Source organism: Acinonyx jubatus, chromosome A1 (assembly GCF_027475565.1).
Source record: "Acinonyx jubatus isolate Ajub_Pintada_27869175 chromosome A1, VMU_Ajub_asm_v1.0, whole genome shotgun sequence".
Taxonomy (NCBI): domain Eukaryota; kingdom Metazoa; phylum Chordata; class Mammalia; order Carnivora; family Felidae; genus Acinonyx; species Acinonyx jubatus.
In genome coordinates this window covers 50,344,482-50,362,207 of record NC_069380.1, presented here as the reverse complement: position 1 = coordinate 50,362,207, position 17,726 = coordinate 50,344,482, and the positions used below count along the sequence as shown (strand labels likewise).

Below are 17,726 nucleotides of genomic sequence, written 5' to 3'. Positions count from 1 at the left end.
ACCATACCCTGTCCACCCTGAATACCTGGTATTTCCTTTTTCTTTTTGTACTTGTAACTGTTCGGATTCTGCTCACAACCTTCCCACTAACCATACAAATTCTTCCAATGAATCAACTAAACTGGAAATGTTTTCGGCCACGTTCGTGGCCTATTACAGACTCCGGAACAGCTCACGCTCTCCTACGACCTTGTACCTGACCAAAGGAATCGCTCCAAATGTTAACAAAACACCATACTTTGCGTGGTTACAACCTCATCTGGGCATTTACAGTGCCTAATAAAGCTTCACTACAGCATTTCAATTTGTCACCATATATGTGAACCTTTCTTAAGTGCTCCAACTTGAGTCCATGAAATCAATATTTCATGTCCTATAAAATGAATACAGCGGCTGCCTTTATCAGTTTTTTAGAATTAAAACTATGGAATAATATAAAGCTCGTTTTCTTTTTGTTGTTGTTGTTGTTTATTTATTTTTGAGAAAAAGAGACAGCATGAGCAGTTGAGGGGCAGAGAAAGAGGGAGAGAGGGAGACCAGAACCCAAAGGAGGCTCCAGGATCTGAGCTGTCAGCACAGAGCCCGATGTGGGGCTCGAACCACAAGATCGTGACCTGAGCTGAAGTCAGTCACTTAACAGATGGAGCCACCCAGGCGCCCTTAAAGCTTGTTTTCTTAGAACTGGGTATACTGTTCTTAGTGTTCTTCAACCTTAAGAAGTTACTGCTGTAATTAAGAGAGAATACTTCAAAACACTATTCTGTAACATGAGAAAATGTCAATGAACACGATTAATCACAAAGCAGACGGAAAACTTGAAAGATTTAAGTACTAGCATATTAGTACTATTTTACATGAAATAGTGATCACTTGTTCATATCATATACTGATGTCAGAAGGAAGAGTTTTCAGATAATGAAATAGGTGGACAAGGAGAAAAGAGCAAAGTGAACTGGCCTGGGATGAAAAAAAAAAGTATCACACTGAGCACTGTTAAAAGAGAAACGGGCTTTGATATTGCTTGGGATGGTTTGGGGCGTATTAATTAGAAAGAAGGAAGGAAGATTAGAAAACAGCATGGTGTAGAGTTAAAAGATCCCCAGATTACATTTAAGACACAATTCTATTCCTGGTTCTACATCCAGATCTGTGACTGGCAAGTCATGCTACCTGGCTGACCCTCAAATCCTTATTTTTAAAAGGAAGAAGAGTGTTTTCTCCTCCCCACTGAGCTGTGAGATAACATGCTCCAAAATGCTTTGTAAAGGGCTATTCAAGTGGAAAGCTTGATAACTTCCTCAAGGTCTATGGCTCACTGAATAATTCTTACCACAAACAGTGCTTTCATTTCAGATATTTCCACTTTCTTGGAGAACAACAATTATAATGCAGAGCTCTCTAAATCATATGGGCAAGCTCCCTACCTCCAGAATGCAATGGCAGTCTCATCCCCGTTCTACACATGATGTAATGAGTCAAAGTAAAAATATGACCCAAGGTCACATACCAGTTTCTGATAAAAGTTCTGAACTCCTTTCTTCAGCATTAACCAACAATGCAACACATGCAGCAAAATTCTAAGTGTTTCAGCAACTTTCCAATACATCCAAAAGAACAGAAAATCTCAAAGATAAAGTATTTTGATTGCTCAAGGAGCCTCAAATGCTAAGATTGTATGTGTTTTGGGAAGCAATGTAGAGAAGTAGTTAAGAAAATGGCCAATAAAGCTTCACTGCCAGAGTTAGGGTCCCACCTACTTCTTGGTTGTGTGATTTTAACCACTTTGTGCCTCACTTTAGCCATCTGTAAAATGAGGGAAATAACCGTAACTATCTCAGGGGCTTGTTGTGATGATAAATGACATGATATAGGTAAAGCACTTGGAACACTGCTGGACCCAGAGTAAGTCCCCATGAGTGGTAGCTGTTATTATTTCTTGACATAAAAACATTTTGTCATCACTCAAAGTCTTTTTCCAGATACATTTAACAGGTCCTTTGATCAAATATTTTCACAGGCATTTTGTGGATTTTCTTCCACATGTTTATTTAGAAAGTCCAATTCAATTGCAGAAAACATTTTACCATTTCATTTTTTACTATGGAATAGAGGAGATACACTACTCATCACCTAAAGGTGACGTTTTGCAGGGAGCCTGGGTGGCTCAGTCAGTTGAGCATCCAACTTCGGCTCAGATCATGATCTTGCAGTCTGTGAGTTCAAGCCCCACATCGGGCTCTGTTGACAGTTCAGAGCCTGGAGCCTGCTTCAGATTCTGTATCTCCCTCTCTCTCTGCCCCTCCCCTTCTCACGCTCTCTCTCTCTTTCTCTCTCTCTCTCTCAAAAATAAATAAACATTAAAAAAAGAAAACTAATGGTAACGTTTTGCATGAGTAACAGTTTGGATCAAACCTTACTGCTTCCAGAAGTACATTTTGTAAACTGACCTCTAAAGAGTAGAACATGACTGAAACGCCTCAAGGAAAGCAATTTTTTTCATTTGGATATCGATGTAATCATCAAACAAATGCTGTATTTTTGAAACTTACCTGGTATAGTTGCTACTTGAACTAATGTCCCATTTGCCTTCCAGTGAATATCATCAATTCCTTCAAAAAAGCATGCAGCTCCTTGATTACACCAGAAAGGGGCATTCATTTCAGGTCGGAGATGGGGAAATGTGCAATTTCCAAGTTGGAAAAGTTCGTACCATTCCATTGTGTAGTTCTGGCCAGTTAAAGTACTCTTGAATCCAATGGCATCATGCATAATTTTCTGTGTAAAGACCATACATGTATGAAAGCATCTGTGAAGTAACCACTGGTCCAGGAGCCAGATGGGAGAAAACGTAATATGTCACAACTGTATATCAAGTAGAACGACTCAGCTGTTCCTCTTCCATGTTGCTATTCTTGTGTCCACTCTGTGGCTCCTCCAATTCCAGGCCCTCTTCCACTCTGGTTTTGACCACTGCTGCTTATCTCAGATATGCTATATATGGACACACTCTTAATTTCTTTCCACTTTAAAATGGGTTGGAGAAGCTCCATGCCACAGGCTCAGGAAGTCTACATGCTTCACAGGGTGACAGAGGCTCAACTGGTGAGCTAAGCTAGGAAAATGTGTATAGCAGGGACTGGAAATGAAGTGTCTCCTGCCTGTCTTGCCCGTTCCGCTGGGCCTCCTCCTTTCTTACTTGCCAGGAGCTAGGTACAGGAGTTGGGTATGGATTCAGATTATTCAAAAGGGAGTAAAGCAACTGCATTTGTTACTGTCAGAATCACAAAACATGCTAATATTTTTTGACTACTCATTTTAAATATGCCAAGAGGAACAGCAATTATACATGATCTAAAATCAGCCCTTTGAACAGCGATTATTCCCTCAAATCCACTTAATAAATAATTTAATTAACCAAAGTTACAAGATCAAGATGCAGCCTTACCAGGTGTCCCAGGAGATTCCCATATTTAAATTCCCATACTGGGGCTTGTAACCGAAAGACTTCAATGACATCATCATCTTTCATAATTGGGATAGGTGAGCCGGTTGGACAGAAAGTGTATTTAGCTTGACAATAAGGATCTGGTTCTGGGCGGAAGGAAAAGCGTCTAATAAAGAAAAAAGAAACCACAAACTTAGATTCCAACAGGAATTTGGTTCTCCTTGCACATTTTAGAATCCAGATTTTAGTATCACCATCAATAACACTTTCAGAGAAAACATTCAAAGGTTATAGGGTTTAAACATTTTGTTATTCTGTCAACAACTCCGACGAAGTCTTTAATAGCAAATGATATATTACAAGCACTTTGATAAAGGCATGCTTCCCTGTTATCTGCTCTCATTGTGAGAATTTTGAACACAGGGGCCATATCTTAGAATGTCTATAGATCCACACTTATTTATAGACAAACAAATATTCACTGAATAAAGGAATATTTTTCAAATGACATTTAATTTCGTAAACAGTCCACATGTTAAGATTATTTCAAAATAATTATTAAATAGAATATATTTTCTATTTTCTTTTTTTAATGTTTATTAATGTTTATTTATTTTTAAGACAGAGAGAGACAGAAGCATGAGCAGGGGAGGGGCAGAGAGACAGGGAGACACAGAATCGGAAGCTGGCTCCAGGCTCTGAGCTGTCAGCACAGAGTCTGACGGGGGCTCGAACTCATCACCTGTGAGATCATGACTTGAGCTGAAGTCAGATGCTTAAGCAATTGAGCCACCACCCAGGTGCCCCACTATATTTTCTATTTTCTAAAGAATTAACCAACAGGGGGTGCCTGGGTGGCTCAGTTAAGTGTCTGATTCTTTTTTTTTTAAATGTTTGTTTATATTTGAGAGAGAGAGAGAGAACGAACAGGGGAGGGGCAGAGAGAGGGAAACATAGAACTTGATGTGGGTTCCAGGCTCAGTGTTATCAGCACAGTGCTATCAGCACAGAGCCTGAAGTGGCGCTCGAACTCACAAACCATGAGATCATGACCTGAGTCGAAGTCGAATGCTTAGCTGACTGAGCCACCCAGGCGCCCCAAGTGTCTGATTCTTGATTTCAGCTCAGGTATGATCTCATTGTTCCTGGGTTTGAGCCCCATGTCTGACTCTGCATTGAGAGTGCAGAGCCTTCTTGGGATTCTCTCTTTCCCTCAAAATAAATAAACATAAAAAAAAATTAACTGACAGGAGTGTCCCCCTATTTGCTAGATGGAACGCTGCCCAATTCGTGAATCATTTAATAAAGCCAATTAGAGTTTAAAAAAAAAAATTGGGGCACCTGGGTGGCTCAGTTGGTTAAGTGTCCAACTTTGGCTCAGGTCATGATCTTGCGGTTAGTGGGTTTGAGCCCTGTGTCTGTGTTGACAGCTTAAAGCCTGGAGCCTGATTCAGATTCTGTGTCTCCCTCTCTTTCTCTGCCCCTCCCCTGCTCTCTCTGTCTCTCAAAAATGAATGAACGTTAAAAAAATTAAAATTAAAAAAAAATAGCCAGCGATCAATAGATATTTACTAAGGATCTACTATATGTAGGACACTATACTAGGAAGGAGGGAAACAAAATTAAAATGATGTTCCCTTCCTCAAGGACATTTAGGTGGGGACTGGGAAGACATTAAATAAGTAGTATGGCGCAGTGTGGTGAGTGCTAAAGAAATATACAAAGTCCTATGGGCACAAAAAAGAGAGAAATCACTTTTACCTGATGTGGAATGGGTGGGGTGAGAAGAGCGAAGAAAGGGATGAAGATCTGGCTTAGGCTTTTAAAATACTTTCGATGGTTAGGACATAAAAGGGACAATATTAAGGCTTATAAGACAGTAGGTAAATAATGCTGGAATTCAGGCTTCAAGGTAGGAGAAACAGGCAGGGACTGTCATTTTGCACTGATGCAGTGTGAACCGCACCACGGGACTCCTACAGCTGGTGAGGGCTGAGCCCAGGAGTGAGCTTAAAGGATTTTAAGTAGCAGACCTGATATGACTGAATTTGCTATGAAACAAACCTTGTTTGTATGAGTTACAGGAGAGCCGCGAGAGAAGCGAAATTAAGGCAGAGGTCAATTAGGAGGTTATAGCAATAATGTAACAAGAAGAGAAGGCCCCCAGAGAGAGCCATGGCAGTAAGACGAGAGGAGGGACTACTGCTGAAGTCGGCTCAACAGACACTGGTCACCTTCCATATTTGGCAAGAGAAAGACGGAAGAAAGAAAGACACTGCTTCTATCTATCTTCTAGGCACCACGGATCTCTAAAATTTTAGGCAGATCTATTTTTTTACAATCTTAACGCATCAACAAAAAATTCTATTTTAAGAAGTTAATATCTTGATGTTAGCCAAGAGTATTAACAACCTCCCAATGTTTATGAAACTTACACATACTTCCTTGTTTTTATAGATGCTCAACGAGTTGTTTAAACACGTAACTATTTAGTTTTCACTTGCTTGAAGCAAAATCTTTTAGGTCAAAGGTAATTTCAAAAGCATAACTTAATAAAGTTAAATTTTATTATATTCAGTTGAGAAGACTAAATGGGGACAGGTACTTAATACTTGAAACTTTTATAGAAACCCTAAGGTATCGTCAATACCTTGACCTAACTATAAATCAAGTAGTTTTGCATTTACAATCTCTTCCTTATTTTACTGAACATTTAATTTTACTTCTTATGAACGTTTTATTAACTTTTTCTTTTCAAGAAAACCCAAACTTCTCTTTTCATATATATCAAGCAAAACAAGGAAGTGGTGCAAACCATTCCAGTGAACAGAATACACTCCTATCCCCGCTTGACAATAGCTGACATTTATTAGATTTAATCCTCTAACAAGCCTGGGGGAAATGCTGTTACAGTTCCTACTTTCTTTAAAAAAAAAATATTTTTTTTAATGTTTATTTATTTTTGAAGGAGAGAAAGACAGAGTGTGAGCCAGGGAGGGGCAGAGAGAGAGGGAGACACAGAATCTGAAGCAGCCTCCAGGCTCTGGGCTGTCAGCACAGAGTCCCCACGCGCAGGGCTTGAACTCACAGACCCTGATATCATGACCTGAACCAAAATCGGGCGCCTGAGGACTGAGCCATCAAGGCGTCCATTCCATTCCTACTTTCTAGGGCAGGTCACATGGGCACAGAGACACTGAATCACGTTGCCAATTTCAAAAGCTAGTGCTGGTGGTGCCTGATTCGACTGGAACCCAGAACTCATTCCTGACCATTAGGTTATCCTGCCTCCCCGCTCACTATTTTGTCATCCGAAATAGCCGTGTTTTCAAAATCTGTTGGCCTTTCGCCTGCTTGATGTTAGCAACGTGTTTTCTTTCTGTTTAGCCACCTGAACATCTAAGGCCGTGCAGATACTCTTCTAGGTCAAAGGCTCCAATCAGCTCCACAGGTGTGCAGTCTCTGTCCTCGTCTTAAGACCAGACTGAAAACGGGGGACACACGAGGTCACCAACCCTTCCGGTGAGCCCCGGACAAAGGGAGCGCGGAATTCCCAGGACGCGTGACTTTTACGGCTAAAAATGGAAATTCCCAGAGAACCAAGACCAGTAGGTCATGTTGTATATTGTGCCAATGGGTACGTACTCATGATAACTAATGACATGCATGACGTCAAGTAATAAGCACGATATTCAAAGTCTCCTCAAACCATTCAAAGAGTTGATCACTTGCATCTAAAAGTCACTCAAATAAAATTACATTACTCCCGTTTCTTCCATGACTCCGGCCTGCCCTGAGCCTAAGCCACCTAGAAAGCAGTTCAAGTGTCCCAAGAGGAAGAAAGGGCCTGGGCGACGCGCAGCGAACAGCTCAACTCGGTCCTCCAACGCGCCGCCTCCGCCTCCCGACCCCGGCACCCCGCCCCGCCAGTGCGCGCGTCCGCCCCGCCACGCCCGCGCGCCGCGCGCACTCACTTGTAGGGCACGGGCCACTGGCGCCGGGAGGAGCCCGCGGCGGCCAACGCCAGCCACAGCAGCCCCAGGGCCCAGCGCCAAAGCGCGCACCCCGGGGCCGCGCCCGCGGGCTTCTGCCCTGCGACCCCCCGGCCAGCGCTCCCCGCCTGCGCCATGTGGCGGCTCCCGGTGCTTCCGGCGCCTCCCGAGCCCGGCGACGCGAAGGGCCCGCGAGCTGAGCATGCGCATGGAACCCCGCCCCCCGCGAGCCGTGTGACCCCTGGACTAGGCCACTTTGGTCGGCCGGGTCCCGCCCTCTCCCTGACCGGAGACTGGGGCGCGGGGCGCCTGCCTGGGGGTGAGACACTGGAGCCCTGCAGTGCAGCCATTTCCCCTGCCCTCAGCAGACCGTGCCGCGGCGCTGGGGCCCGGCACCCTGGCGCACTCCATCCGCGCCGTGGGGCCTCCTTTTTCCGAAACTGACTCATAATGCCTTGTTCTTCTGGCCCCGCGTCTGTGTAGAGATCACCGCGTGTTTGGAGCTGTTTTCTGACCTCTGCGCAGTAACTACCAGCCAAACCAAACCAAGAAACCAATCCAACTTTGGGCTCTTCCTTTGGCTTCTCTAGCACGGAACTCTTACCCTGTCACACAGGGCCCAGACTAGCTGACAACAAACATTTGAGTATAAGAATCATTATTTGGAGGTGGTGGTGCAGTGAGGAAGACAATAATGGAGGAATGACTGGTCCTCCCCCCCCCCCCCCACCCCGTCTTAAGCCAGTGAGAACAATGGCCAGCACTTACTATATATAGCCCATAATACTACTCTAAATGCTTTAATTTATTTATTTTGAGAGAGAGCATGTGCAAGCAGGAGAGGGGCAAAGAGAGGAAAGAGAATTCCAAGCAGGCTCCACGCTGTCAGCACAGAGCCCAATGCAGGACTTCCTCTCACAAACCGGGAAATCATGACCTGAGCCGAAATCAAGAGTCAGATGCTTAACCAACTGAGCCACCCAGGTACCCCTAAATGCTCTGTAATGCCCTCGGCCCCTTATCCCCAGATGGTCGTCCTTGTTGGGCTCTACCACGTGAACAGAGGAGAAGATTCTGCATTACCCTTTCTTTGACCTTTCATCCACTTGAAGACAATGGGATCAACTGCCTTGTTTCTGGTGAGATATTTGTGGCCTCTCATACTTTTATACAAAGATACTGACTTATGTCTATAAGTAGTGCATTAAAAGTGTAATAACTTATAGTCACGTTTTTCTTTTTTTTTTTTTTTTTTTTACAAGAGAGCAGCATGCCTTCACTTCACCCACAACATGAGTGAACCCTCATGGTATTTGTAAGCATAATGGAATAAGTGAGGTGGCTGCAGTGGCCATAGGTGACCACCAATGACCCTTGCTGGGGATGGCAGGAGCGTGGGGTGCTTCCCTAAGCATACAAGGTTTTCTGAGGGCTGATGGGAATTAGTTCTCCCCTAACCCTCCCCGCCCCCTCGCACCCCATCCCCCCCACCTTTGACCACTTGCTGCACTGGGTTGAGTGCAGGAGATCCAAGCAGGGCACCATTTTAACACCCATTTCTCTAAGTGTTTAGGTGGCTCCAATCCTAGCTCTCCTCCATATACCATGGCCCAGTTCAAAATCACCTAGCCTAAACTAAGCCTCTCCTAAAGACCCACAAAAAGTGAGGGCGTGGGGACACATCCTAGCTATAACAGCTGAAATTCCAATTTGAAGGGCACCAGGGCATTCCCACTGGGCATGTACTTGAACATGGCTTAAAACTGAGACACCTCTCCAGAGTAACAATTTACAAATAATGGAACACACTAGAGGGCCACAGTGGAGCTTCCCATCCTACTCAAGACTTCCCAGAGCTGCAGAAACAAGCTTCAAGTTGACCATGGTCAGTGGTGGGGATCTCCTCTCTTGGGACTGCAGTCTCTTCATTCCGTGAGCAGGGAGCTCTAATGGCAAGAAAGCAGTTCCTCAAATTAGCCCTAAATCAGCCTCTCACTAGCTCCCATCTGCTGTGGTGTGGTTCTGCCTTCTGTTCCTTTTGGCTATGACCCCAGCACCCCAGGCTAAAGATGCTTGTAGACTATTGTTGCCTGATCCCTCATTGTGCAGTTCATGATTTTTAAACTTTGAAGATTTTATAAAAAAATAGGTTGAATTTTAGTCCAATTTTTTTCCCTCTGGGTCCTTGCTCAGTTAGCTTAAGAACACTCAGAACATTACTGTAGTCTGATAAAATCATGTTTATCAACCATTGAACTGTTGCACACCAGCGGAACTGTATGGCATCTTCTTAAAGGAAAAGATAGAGTTATAGAATTCTGGGGCAGGGTAGAGTTAGGTGAAATTTAAGTTTTCATCTTCACTTCCACCTTAGGCAGGTGGATCTGATTAATTTCACAAAGCAACAGCAAGCCAGTCTGTTTTCCAGAATTACTGGTTTAAAAACCAATCCACATTTTTTTTGCATCTTTCTTGACCTTCAGAATGTTTTAAGGGTTTTTTTTTCTTCTTCTCTTTTTACTAATAATGGGTTGTATCTGTGCTTAGAATCTCTCCCATAGAGAGATCTGTCCCACAGACAGGAGATATTGCTCAATTTTGTAAAACCAAAACTACAGGGAAGAGAGAATGTTTAGAATATTAATATATATTTTAATCAAATACAAAGTTTAATAACAGGAAGCTAAGACATAGTCATACACTTTCTAGTCTTTTTTTTAAATAAAGTTTCTCTCTTTTTTTTTTATTTGAGAGAGAGTGTGAGAGTGTGTAAGCACAGGAAGGGGCAGAGGGAGAGAGAGAGAATCTTAAGCAGACTCCACACTCATGCAGGGCTCAATCCCTCGACTCTGGGATCATGACCTGAGCCAAAATCAAGAGTTGGATGCTCAACCGACTGAGCCACCCAGGCACCCATATGCTTTCAGGTCTTAATGATGCCTTCTCAGAAAGCCAAGGGACGTTTGACTCAGACCAGTCTTGTCCAGTTCCTGGAGAAGTACACCTGCAAGTTTTGAGGTGGGGTAGAAGTCAGTGAAGAAGGTAGGACACCAAGGCCCCCTAGTATATAGGTGCCCACCCTGAGCTTCCTTCCTTGCTTCCAAATCCTCATGGTTCCCCAGATCAGTGCCCATGCAGGATCCAACAGTTGGGGAAAGAGGAACGGTTTCTGATGGCAGACTGGGGGTGTCAATCCAGAGCTTGGTTGGGCTGGATGTGTGAAGGTGGGTCAAGCAAGGGCTTCCAAATGGTCTACTTTGGGATATTGGCATTTAAACCCTTGAGATTTTAACTCAGAGCCCTGAGTTTGTGAGTTTTATTTTCCATTTGTTTTAGATCAGTCATTGCTAACCCTGCAAATGATGGAGGATTTTAAGGAGATTTTAAGACATACCACCATCCAAGATGGTGCTTCATTCCCAGAAATTTCTATGTACCTGTTCTGTTTGGGCCTCAAGTTGCCCAAGTGATTCTAATACGCAGCCAGGGTTGAGAATCCCTGCTTTAGAAAGATGTTAAAGCTAAATTTAATCAACCCTCCTATGGTTTTGAGCCCTATATGTTCCTATCTATAAAATTGGAACCTCTCTTATATCTCTTTAAAAATTGTGTACTCTTGAACAACATGGGTTTGAACTGCGTGGGACCACTTATATGCAGAATTTTTTTCAAATAAATACAATACAGTACTGTCAATGTATTTTCTCTTATGATGTTCTTAACATTTTTTTTTCTCCTAGTTTACTGTATTGTTAGAGTGCAGTATATAATATATATAACATACAAAATATGTATTAATTGACAGTTTATGTTATTAGTAAGGTTTTTGGTCAACAGTAGTCTATTAGTTAAGTTTTTGGGGAGTCAGAAGTTATACACAAAATTTTTTTAATGTTTATTTTTGAGAGACAGAGAGACAGAGTGCAAGTGGGGGGTTGGGCAGAGAGAGAGGGAGACACAGAATCCAAAGCAGGCTCCAGGCTCTGAGCTGTCAGCACAGAGCCCGATGTGGGGTTTGAACTCACAAACCGTGAGATCATGACCCATTGTATAGGTGCCCCTATACACAAAATTTTTAAGAATGTTTATTTATTTATTTATTTTAAGAGAGAGTGCACATATGTAAGCAGGGGAGGTGCAGGGAGGGAGAGAGAGAATCCCAAGCAGGCTCTGTGCCATCAGTACGGAGCTGGGTGTGGAACTCAGTCCCATGAACTGTGAAATCATGACTTGAGCTGAAATCAGGAGTCGGATGCTTAACTGCATGAACCATCCAAGTGCCCCAATAGATGAATTTTTGACTGCATAGGAGGTCAGTGTCCCTAACCCCTGTATTGTTCAAGGGTAAACTGTATACACACACACACACACACACACACACACACACACACATTTCTGTGTGTGTGTAGATAGATAGATAGATGTATTTGGAAAGCAACCTGTTTCTGTTCTACTTTCTTTCTAGAAGCTAATTTATAGCTCTTTTTTTCCCCTCTAGAAGTCCCCTGCAGTTTCTTTCTTGTGGCTGATATTTGTAGTTGGTGTTGGCCCTGAAGGCATACGGAATTACTTAGTGGTTTTCTGACTTTCCTTCCTGGTTTATTTAGGCTCTAAGATTGATTTGCTTGATTGTTTTCAAAGAGGCAATGACATCATTTGTTTTTATTTCTATTTTTGAAGGTGAAGCTATTTGCTCCTAATGCTGAGCAGATGTACATTGTTAATCACTTGAAAGGGAGCCCAACAGAAAAGAAGAGAAATGTACCAAAGGAAAGTGCCAGAAGAGCCCATGGGGGCCTACAAGATTTGGCAGACCTGAACTCCAGCAAGCTTGAAGCTGCCATTACACCGGTGAGTTAGCTGAAAGCTGTTGAGGCCAACTGTTCATTTTAATTAATGTTCACTGACTTTAAACCCTCTTCCAGCAAAAGCTGCACAGATTCAGCTGCCATTTTGAAGCCTCTGTGCCAGGAGGTAGGTCATGGTTCTCAAACTTTGCTGCACATGAAAGTCACTTGGAAAGCCTTTAAACAGTCTCAGTGCCTGGGTCACATCTCAGACCAGTTACATCAGACTTTCTGGGGGTGGAAACAGATGTCAGTGCTTTTTGATGCTTTACAGGTTCTTCCACTGTGTAGCAAAGATTGAGAACCAGTGCTCTATCAAGAATGACCAGTGGTTCCCAGACTTGGCTGCACCTGGAATCACCTGGTAGGCTTTAAAACCACCAATGCCTGTGTCCTCCCAAAATTTTGGAAGTTTTAAGGTTCCTAGATGATTCTCATATGCAGACAAATTTGGGATCCACTGCACTAGAACGGCATATCTCTAAGTTTAATTGGTAGGTGATTCACCTGGAGATCTTGTTACAGTGCAGATTCTTATTCAGCTCTCAGGTGACAGGTGGCATGTGGCATGCAGCCCACATTTTGAGGCCTCAAGACTCTGGAAATCACAGTGGAGGGTTGCCTGTTTCTAGACCTTTTCAGCACATTGATCACTTTATAGATAGGTGACCTGCCTATCTACATGCCTGTACATATGGATGTATACCTACCTTTTAAAATAAATGATTGGGGCACCTGGGTGGCTCAGTCGGTTGGGCGTCCGACTTCGGCTCAGGTCATGATCTCACATTCCGTGAGTTTGAGCCCCGCGTCGGGCTCTGGGCTGATGCCTCAGAGCCTGGAGCCTGCTTCGGATTCTGTGTCTCCCTCTCTCTCTCTGCCCCTCCCCTGCTCATGCTCTGTCTCTCTCTGTCTCAAAAATAAATAAAAACGTTTAAAAAATTTCTTTAAAAAATAAAATAAATATTGACTTACAAGTATAATTGTCTTAAGTATTTTTTATTTCCTTTTATTTAATCCCCTCATAAGGAATTCAATGTTATATATTTATTTTTCAAACTAACCAGTTTTAGTTTAATTATATATATATGTATACATATATACATGTATGTATATATGTACGTATACATATATACATACGTGTGTGTGTATATATATATATATATATATTATTTATTTATTTATTTTGAAAGAGGGAGAGAGCAGGGGAGGGGCAGAGAGAGAGAGGGAAAGAGAGAATCCCAAGCAGACTCCTCACTGTTGGCGCAGAGAGTGACGTGGGGCTCAAACTCACGAACCGTGAGATCATGACCTGAGCCAGGAAATCAAGAGTCTGATGTTCAACCAACTGAGCCACCCAGGTGTCCCAAGTTGGTTTAGTTTGTTTAAACACTAACAATCAGTTTTATTTTAAGATTATTTTGTTTTTTTTAAATGTTTATTTATTTATTTTGAGAGAGAGCGTGCACACATGCACACATGGGGGTGGGGCAGAGAGAGAGGGAGAGAGAGAATCCCAAGCAGGCTCCACACTGCCATTGCAGAGCCTGATGCAGGGCTCCATCTCCCAAACTGTGAGATCATGACCTGAGCCGAAATCAAGAGTCAGACACTTCACTGACTCAGCCACCCAGGTGACCCTATTTTAAGAGTATTTTAAACATTCACAATATTGTTGAAATCTATGGAGGCAGTTAGGAAATGTCCCACAGTGAGAATCGGAAATCATCGTTTTAGGTAAGAAGTGTGCTGGGACACCTGGGTGGCTCATTCAGTTAAGTGTCCCATTTCAGCTCAGGTCATGACCTCACAGTTCGTGAGTTCAAGCCCTGCGCTGTGCTCTGTGCTGACAGCACAGCGCCTGGAGCCTGCTTCAGATTCTGTGTCTCCCTCTCTCTGTGTCTCCTCTTCTCATTCTCTCTCTCTCTCTCTCAAAAATAAATAACATTTAAAAAAAGTGAGGGGGCACCTGGGTGGCTCAGTTGGTTAAGCATCCGACTTTGGCTCAGGTCATGATCTTGTAGTTTGTGAGTTCGAGCCCCACGTCGGGCTCTGTGCTGACAGCTCAAAGCCTGGAGCCTGCTTGGGATTCTGCGTCTCATTTTCTCTCTGCCCCTCCCCCACTTGTGCTCTGTCTCTCTCTGTCTCTCAAAAATAGGTAAATGTAAAAAAACAAAAGTGTGCCACTTGTGGATGCTTATACATATTTATCTGAGCAGGTTGCTTACTGCTATTTTACATATAAAGTATTCCAGATATCTGTTGCTATATGACAATTACCACCAAAATTTAGTGTCTTAATAATTTATTATCTTTCCTGGTTCTGTTGGTTGACTAGGCTTACCTTGAGCTTTGCTTGAGGCCTCTCCTGCAGCTGCATGGTGGCTGGAGCTGCAGACATCTGAAGATTCAGTCAGGCTCCAGTTGATACCTGAGTCAGGATTGGTGGGCTGTGCAGCCATCTGGCCATTCCATGTGGCAATCTTGGGCTTCTTTGTAACTTACAGACCTTGGGGTGTCTGAGCTTCTCACATGCAAGCTGCCATCCCCCAGAGCAAGCATTCCAAGAGACCCAGGCTTTCCTCTTCTGCTCTAGCCACAGATGTCCCTCAGAATCACTTATGCCACATTCTGTTGATCAAAAGGGAGACTAGGTTCAAAGAAAGGAGAGTACCAAAAGGCATGAGTACCAGGAGGCGTGCATATTAGGGCACTATCTTTGAAGACTTTCTACATACTATATATATAACATAAATTAAAATATCTGTTTACCAAATGCAGGGTGAGGGCAATAAAGGAGATAATTTTATTTGAGTTGCTGGTGTCTTTTAGTTGTATTCTTTTTTCTTTCACTTCCAATAGGCATGCCCTGAGATAGTTTGTAAAGATTATTGCCCTTGAGGTCTGATGTTAAAATTAGTATTTTCACATCTAAAATGGTGTTGCTTGTAAATCAATTTTTAAAAATTACTGTGATTTGAAAAAAAAGTATTTTATTCTAACACATGAAGATGCATTTTGTTTTTAGGAGAAATGAAATTACCCCAATGCTTTTAAAAATATATAGTTCCACACTTGAAGTATTTAGCAAAAATTATTATCGACATGGGTATCCCAGCTTGTGTCTTCAGAATTTTACTGTTGATGCAAAATGGTGCTTATTATTTGGTTAATATAAACCCTCTATATCTGTAAAGTCCATTTGCTACAGGGCTACATTGAAGCCATGTAAACTCCCTAATGATTGGGTTGGTGTTTTAGCATTTGGCACCAGCTCTTTACAAAAGGATCTCTGAGGGGCGCCTGGGTGGCTCGCTTGGTTGAGCATCTGACTCTGATTTTGGCTCTGGTCATGATCTCACGGTTCGTGGAATCAGGCTCTGTGCCGATCTGGAGCCTGCTTGGGATTCTCTCTCTCCCCTGCTTATGCACATGCGCGCTCTCTCTTTTTTCTCTCACTCTCAAAATAAGTAAGTAAACTTAAAAAAATAAAAGTCAAAATGATCTCTGAACAACTTTGACAAATAGAGGTCGCTACTCTGACTTTGTAAAATGAAGTTAACAGATTAACTAGAGTCATTGTCAACCCCAGAGTCTTAAAGAAATGCTATTTTTCCTTTCTAATAACGTGTTATTGCTCTCATATACCTTAATTCTTTGCTTAAGAATTAATTGTTCATAGAACTACCGTACGACCCAGCAATTGCACTACTAGGCATTTATCCACGGGATACAGGTGTGCTGTTTTGAAGGGACACATGCACCGCCATTTATAGCAGCACCATCAACAATAGCCAACGTATGGAAAGAGCCCAAATGTCCATTGATGGATGAATGGATAAAGAAGAGGGGGTATATATATATATACAATGGAGTATTACTAGGCAGCCAAAGAGAATGAAATCTTGCCATTTGCAACTATGTGGATGGAACTGGAGGGTATTATGCTAAGTGAAATTAGTCGGTCAGAGAAAGAGAGAAATCACATGACTTCACTTATATGAGGACTTTAAGAGACAAAACAGATGAACACAAGGGAAGGGAAACAAAAATAATATAAAAACAGGGAGGGGGACAAAACAGAAGAGACTCATAAATATGGAGAACAAACTGAGGGTTACTGGAGGGTTGTGGGAGGGGGATGGGCTAACTGGGTAAGGGGCACTAAGGAATCTAGTCCTGAAATCATTGTTGCACTATATACTAATTTGGATATAAATTTAAAAAATTAAAAATAATATTAAAAATAAATGAATAAAAATTATTAAAAAAAAGAATTAATTGTTCATAGGTTCTTCTTGTCAGCTGCCTCAAATAATCCTGGGTTCTTGTCTTTGTAGGTGGTTTTGGGGTGGCCCAGAACTGCCCTGTCAACAGTTCTGTAAAGGACTCTTTCAGCCCTCTGCTGTGCCAAGATGCCTATCAGCGGGTGCTTCATTTCCAGTGTGCTGGCAGCTACAACCTTCCTGCTTGTGAAGTCACAGTGGGTCACGCTATTCAGTGTGGATGGAAGGGGAGAAAAGGATGAAAAGCTTACTGCCGGGTAAGCAGGCTCTGCAGTGCTTTCCTATTTTCCTTCCTCCAGATGAATATAACTGTGACTACTTAACAAATCATCTTTCATTGTGGGGTTGCCATATTTGGTGATTGGCATTAGGGCAGGGAGGGGGGCGGACATGGTAAGGGACAGTGATTTAAGGTGATGACACCAGATGGCTTTGAATCATAGGGAAAATATTCTTTCAACATATATTGGCTTTCTCTGTAAGAAGCAAATTTCAATGCAACAATTCTCTTGTGTGATACCATTCAGCTGTATGGATCAAATTATACTTGCTTTATTATTTCCTATTGATCCTAGTACATACAGCCTTCATTTCTCTTACGAAGGGAATATTTAAATGAAGCCACGTGTCAGAACAGATACTTTATGTGCAGAGTGCCTGTGGGCTGTTGTTCCACATACTGCAGCATTTGAGAGGCCAGTGCAAGCTAATCATTGTAACTCTCTTCACAGTCCTGCTGTCTGTTGCCGAAGAAGCATTTTCCTCCACTCCGTTGTCCCCTCTTCTGATAGGTTCGGTGATGCTGCTGGAGCCACGGCCGCACAGAAGCCTAGATGAAACCACGGCTGCGGGGGGCGGGGGGTGTCCGAGCTGCACAGGTGCGGCCCCTCTGCACGAGCTTTTTGAAGGAATAGGAAGAATGGCTATTTAATAATGTTTTATAATAGATTTGAAAAGTGATATTTTACTTATGATAATTAGAAGAAATTGTTCAAGTGAAAATATTCAGCTCCAGCCAAATGAAGTACACACTTTGTCACTTACTGATAGGAACTTTCAATGTGATCTTGGCTCAAAGATTAAATAACCATCACTGAATCATTCAGAGATACATGGTTTCTAAACAAGCACGCTTTCATTTCTGTCTTTCGTTTTT

General features: G+C 42.7%; 1 protein-coding gene and 1 long non-coding RNA gene across 5 annotated transcripts in view; one reads left to right on the top strand and one right to left on the bottom strand.

Moving 5' to 3' along the window:
* Positions 1–7,901, bottom strand: part of CLN5 (CLN5 intracellular trafficking protein) — a 44,172-nt gene extending 36,271 nt beyond the window's left edge. For all 4 annotated transcript variants that reach the window (XR_008296042.1, XM_053216718.1, XM_053216721.1 and 1 more), the window contains exons 1-3: positions 7,420–7,901; positions 3,446–3,611; positions 2,550–2,775 (exon numbers count right to left, since the gene is read on the bottom strand). Coding sequence is in view for 3 of the 4 variants with exons in the window: in XM_053216718.1 (XP_053072693.1) it covers positions 2,550–2,775; positions 3,446–3,611; positions 7,420–7,886 (859 nt within the window). In the remaining variant the exon portion in view is untranslated. The remainder of the gene's footprint in view (positions 1–2,549; positions 2,776–3,445; positions 3,612–7,419) is intronic.
* A 137-nt stretch (positions 7,902–8,038) lies between these two features.
* Positions 8,039–17,726, top strand: part of LOC113601066 (uncharacterized) — a 40,451-nt gene continuing 30,763 nt past the window's right edge. Inside the window, exons 1-3 of the long non-coding RNA XR_003422204.2 lie at positions 8,039–8,576; positions 12,118–12,288; positions 16,625–16,827. This is a non-coding gene — a long non-coding RNA (uncharacterized LOC113601066). The remainder of the gene's footprint in view (positions 8,577–12,117; positions 12,289–16,624; positions 16,828–17,726) is intronic.